The sequence below is a fragment of the Musca vetustissima genome, unplaced genomic scaffold, assembly GCF_032173495.1.
Source record: "Musca vetustissima isolate MV318-11 ecotype Yass unplaced genomic scaffold, APGP_CSIRO_Mvet_v1 utg16819, whole genome shotgun sequence".
Classification (NCBI taxonomy): domain Eukaryota; kingdom Metazoa; phylum Arthropoda; class Insecta; order Diptera; family Muscidae; genus Musca; species Musca vetustissima.
Window position 1 is genome coordinate 118,187 of NW_026873453.1, and position 6,000 is coordinate 124,186.

Genomic DNA, 6,000 nt, shown 5'->3' on the forward strand with positions numbered 1-6,000 from the left:
GAAAACCCCTCTGTCTATCGAAGAAGGTTTGTAAAAAACTCGTCTATAATTTATGGAAACTCTCAAAAATCGTATGACTACAGAAGGTCTGCGAAAAATCTTCTGTCTATAGAAGACTTCGGGAACCTATTTTCTCTACAAAGTACCCCTTTAAGTTTTTCACACTACAGAGACTTTTTAAAGATGTTCTGGAAGGGCGTCGTTCTATACAGGAGGTTTTTTTCTCGATGTCTTCTGTCAATAGGAAAGCATTACTATAGGAGACTAGAAAATATACTTCTGCCCTTGGAAGATCCCTAAATGTTTTCTGTATATAGAAGACCTATTGAAAACTTCCGTTTATAAAAGATTTGTGAAACCTAGTATGTCTATAAAACACCCTGTTATTTTATCCTTTTACAGAAGTCCTATGGAAGGCTATGCTACTATGCTACAACCTCTGTCTATTGAAGAAATCAAAATCTGTCTATAAAAATGTCTAGACCATCTAGATGTCCTTCTCTCTCTCTCTATTTCTCTCTTTAGAAGACCTTTGCTGTCTATAGTAAAAACTATGATTTCAATGGAACTCCTCCATTACGTCCTCTCTCTACAGAATGCCTTTAGAAGCTTTTCTTCCTGTGAAGGTCATTCTATCTCTATGATTTTCTGTCTGGAAAAGTCCTCCAGCAGGGTTTCTCTATATAGAGAAACTTTTGAAGGTCTTCTTTCCGTGAAGGAGCTTTATACCGATATAAATGTACATAATTTTTCGTACACTAGTAGTCCAGAAAATTTTCGCAGATGCATCCTCATATCTAATAATATTTTCTCTCTTCAGAAGACCTTAAGAGCTTTCAGTTATAATTTCTATGGAAAACCTCTAGCAAGTTCTCTGTCTATAGGATGCCTCTAGGTGATCTTCTGTCCATGAGAAAGTCTGGTCTATTGACTGAAAAATATTCTTCTGCCTTTATAAGAGTTTCCCCTTATAAGAGTTTCTTTTAAGGAAAAGACTCCAGAAGGGTTTGTGTCTTCGGAAGAACTTTCAATTTCTGTGGATAATAGTTTGAAGGTATCCTGCCTGTGGATGATCTCTGGAAGGACGTTTGTCTATATAAGACCCTAACAAGATCCTGACAAATGCATCCTCGTAACTAAATTATGTTTTATAATAAATATAAAAAATAGCAACAATAACAAAAATAATAATACATTTTAAGTTATCCAATTAATTGTAACATATCGTTGTTGTTGATGGTGGTGGTGGTGGTGTTGTTTTCAAGCTTGTTAGCTTAGTGTGTCGGTCTATTTGTACTGTGTGTATGTGTGTGTCCGTCCAGCCGTCGGTGTTTTCATTTTGTCTGCTTACCCCAAATAGGTTTTCGTTGTTTGCGTTAAGAGTAGGACACCGCCAATGATGCCGACAACGGCTGTTATGCCGGCCACCAGGTTATTGCAACGGATCGGTGGAAATTCCACAATATGCATGTGATTACGCATTTCGTTGGTGTTGTTTTTGTTGTAGTTGTTTTTTTCTTGTTTCTCTTGCTGTTGTTGTTGTTGTAGTTATGCTGTAATAATTTCTTAATTTGGTGTGAGGTTTTCTATTTCTTCACTTGTTTTGGTTTTGCACTTTTTCTTTCACTTAACTTTATTTTTTAGCAAAAAACTAAACTATTTTTTGTTTTGTTTATTTATTTTTCTAACTTAATACACTTTTGTTACACATAATATTTTGCTATAACTATACAACTTTGTTTTTTGTTAGACTCTATAGGAAAAAAAAACGTATTTTTATGGATCAATCACATGTCATTTTTTTCTGTTTGCAAAGGTGTGTGTGTGTTATTTACAAATTTATCTTCGCTTATTTATTTTATTTATTCTGTGTTAATTATTTCACAATTAGCTTCGACCGCTCCGATCGTCCGTTTTTTGTATTCTTTTGACGAAAACCCGTCAACGCCTCTTCGAACTTGTTCGTAAGCGGTTATCACAATATCTGATATTTAATAATTTTTTGGCTGTTTAACTTCGTTTGCCTTCTTTAGGTCTCTTGGTTTGTTCAATTTTTTTTTGGGGAATTTCGCTGAAGGTTACCCTGGCTTTGTAAATAGGGTTCGTGGTGGTGGTGCTTATCTTGGCTTTGCATCACTTTTTTCAGTGTTCAACAATTTTTGCTGTTTGGCATACTTTAACCGAGAGATAATAATCACTCACTCATATAATTTGCCATAGTTTGTTATCGTTAATATATTTTTTTCATTTATTTTGATAAGTCCTAACTCTGTGTATAATAGGTTGAAACGAAGGAAAATAAAAAAAAAAACGGAAAAAAAGTAAATTATGAATATTTTTTGTTTGAGAGGCTTGGCTGATGATGGCAGACTGTTTTTGTTTCGGTTTACGAGTTCAAAGATTTATCGGGGCTCAGAAGGGGGTCCAATTAATTAAGTAGAGAAATTTGTTATTAATAATTCGATCCTTTAATTAAAATTTCAATAAAAAGAAATCCTCTAGAAGGTTTGTAGTAGACTTGTCGAAGATCTATAGAAAAGTCGTATGACAACAGAAGACCTATAGAAGATCTTATGTATAGGGAAGACTTCTGGTAGCTGCTTTGCTATAAAATAGCCCTTGAAGTTATTCTTTTTTTAGAGAATCTTTGAAGGACTTCTAGAAGGTCATACTACTACACTAGACGACATCAAAATCTTTAGGTGGCCCTCTTGTAAAATAAGTCCTCTAGAGATACTTCTTCCTCTCCTTCTCTCCCTTTTGAAGTTCTACAGACCTTAACTCTCTATAGAAGATATCCAGAAGCTATGCTTTCTACGGAAAATCTCTAGTATGTCCTATGCCTTAAAATGCTTTTTTATAGTTCTTCTGTCGATATGAAAAGCTTTGACTAGAAAATTCTTCTGTCTTAAGAAGATTCCTAGAATATTTTCTGTATATATGAAATCGTTTTAAGATTTTCGGTTTGGGCTTCAGTACATTTTTTGTCTATAGCAGAAATTTTGAAGGTATTCTGTCCATGGATGATCTCTGGAAGTATTTCTGTCTATTGAACACTCCGATAAAATATTCTTTCGGTATACAAGACAACTACTGTCTATAGAAGATCAAGTCCTCTAAAGATTCCTCTCTCTCTCTGTCTTTACAAGACCTTTAGATCTTGCATGTTTTTAGAGCATCTGAGGATTACGTCGTATGTCGAGTTTATAATTTGCATTGATACGTGTCCTTCGATTTGAAAAAAAAAATCGAAAACTATTTAGGTAATTTTGACTGTACAGTGTAATTCAAAATAAGGGTATTTACGACGAACCAAATTCTATTTCTAATGCGGAACAAAGGATTCGAGTTCATGACCCAGAAGGAAATAGGATTCCCTTACTCCACTAATAGATTTCTATCTTTGGAATAACGAACAATTGCTGTTTTGTTTCTAATCTAAAATTTTTAATAGTTCTTTACTTTTTTAAAATTATATTTTTTTAAATTTCATTTTTTTGTTTTTTTTTTCATTCCACCCCATTAAACATTTGACTAAATAGTTTCCACTAATTAATTGTTCATAGTTTTAAATTTAGGTAATTTTTTGTTTTTCAAATCTAATCTGGTGTAGCAAAAAATGGAACGTGCACTCCTTATTGTACGCTTAGATTTGATGAATATGATTTAGATTTGAAAATTATTCAGGTGTATATATGTACATTGGGATGTGCCGAAATTCAATACTCAAAAAGTCAAAGGAAATTACAAATTTCTCAATAATATATTTTTTTTTTTTTTTGCAGAATATAAAATGCGGATTTTATTGGCCCGAATAGGCAATCTACTCTGCCAGAAGTTGTATGTTAACTGGTAAGTCAATATATAATTTGTAACTTGTGTCACAGCATCGCGGATAGGAACAAACAAAATTCCCAAAATGGTTTGGATGATTTTTTTTCTGAAATTCCCATATTTTTGAACCTTGTTCTATCGAATTGACTTGATATAAATAGAAATGTTATGGATTGTGTCCACCCCAATAAAAAATGTTTTTCGTTTTCCGATTACTAAGCGTACACAAAAAATGATTGAATTAGACATTATCTTGAGAGGTGAAGGAGGAGGTATTTTTGATAAGTGAATTATGACCTTGGAGATTAAAATGTCTTATACCATGACCATTATTAGGCCCCAATAAACGTATATAATATTTGTTTTGATTTATTATACCGAGTTCTAAATGTGATGAACTTTATTATTTTGTTAAACTGTTTAATTCAAAAGCGTTTTAACGGACAGACTTAGAGTACTAGTCAATATAATATTTTATCGAAAACACACCCAAATAAGAAATAATATTTCAGTCCAAAGTGTGTGTTTTCATGTTCATATATTTACATTCATGTATGGACTATATCCAATAATACCTCTTCGATTCAATTTTCTCTCTCCCCTTCTATTTCTTATCAAGTAAAAAAACGTTAATTATTTTTTAATATTTAAAAAATATATATAATAATATTGTCATGTAATTTATTATTGTCTGTCAGTTGTTATCTGTCACATTTTTTCCATTATTAGTATCTTTTTGAACTGATATCGGACAATGCCAAAAATAATTTGAAATGACTTTTTTCAACACAAAACAAAATTCCATGAATGGACAAAATGAGAAAGAAAACAAACAACAATAAGCCGAAATGAAAACTAACCGACTACAAATCATTGATAGGAATTGATTGATTACAAGTAATTGGCTGGACACCAATTAAAGGCGGGGTAGACAATGACGTGGTCGTTGACCACAAGCTGTTGTCGTTGCTGATAGGCATTAGTGAAGTGTGAATATGCAAAAAGAAGAAAAATAAATTGCTTGTTTCAATTTGTGTGTTATATAATATTAAGTAAATATTTAGATTTTGTATTAGGTTCGGATACATAAAAATCCCACTAAAATTAAAAAATAACTGAGTTGCGATTTTCCAGTGCCATCCATTGTTTATTTTTTTGTGACAATATTATTGTTTTTGTTATTTTTACAGTATGCAATTCGAAATATTTTTTTTTTACTCTTTTACACACTCCATGCAATAAAAATGTAAAAAAATGTTTTCATAACATTGAAGGCCACAGTTGTTAGATGGTGAATCTGAATTTTCAAGGACATGTTGATGGTTATAAAAATAGTTGCATTCTCTAATTATGATGTTTTATATTTTTACAATAAAAATTTTAAATATTAACATGTCTACAAAATATGTTGAGCATATCTACCTACAATTTTTGAATAATAAATATTTTTTTAGCATTAAGTCACGAGAAAAGCTGAAAAAAATTGAAAATAAAATGGTGCCTATTCTCAATCAATAATTTCAACATTTTTGATGTTATTTTACGAATATTGATTGCATTTATTGAAATTTTTAAGAGCCACGAACATATTGATTTACCTTTGAGAATTTTTTATAAAAATATATTTTCCAATTTCACCATTCAATATGCAATCGTTGTATTGTTTTTTCTGGCTTAGACACTCGAGAACAATAGTTACCTAATTATTGATTGGCTTGTTGTACCTTTCCACTTGGAAAACATGCGTTCTAATATGGCTTTTTTCGTTAAACCCGGTGTAAACAAGCCGATATTACACACATTTTATGAAGCTTAAAAATATGAATTGAAAAAAAATCAATAATTCAATAGAAGAGTGCGAAAGAACTAGAACTAGTGCGGACTAGAAATGGATAATTTCATGCAACAAAATCGATAACGTTCTGAAACTCCTGAGCATCATTAAATGAAAGTGGCTGAAACTCATTTTATACAAAAACACTTGTAGAATAAAACTCGAATAACACTACAAGAATTTCTTCAACAAAGAAATATTTACCTATGGTGTTCAAAGCTTTATAGAGTAAAATATTGTTTTGTGTTTTTGTATTTAATATTATTTAAACGTATAATATTATATAATTTTATAACAAAAAGTATATTTATTGTTTGCCATACTCTTGAAAT

General features: G+C 31.3%; 1 protein-coding gene across 1 annotated transcript in view; it reads right to left on the reverse strand.

Annotated features, from left to right (window-relative positions):
* Positions 1-1,529, reverse strand: part of LOC133325270 (serine-rich adhesin for platelets) — a 103,289-nt gene extending 101,760 nt beyond the window's left edge. Inside the window, exon 1 of the mRNA XM_061534061.1 lies at positions 1,352-1,529. Within this exon, the coding sequence (XP_061390045.1) occupies positions 1,352-1,482 (131 nt within the window). The 5' untranslated portion in view covers positions 1,483-1,529. The remainder of the gene's footprint in view (positions 1-1,351) is intronic.
* Between the last annotated feature and the right edge of the window lie 4,471 nt (positions 1,530-6,000).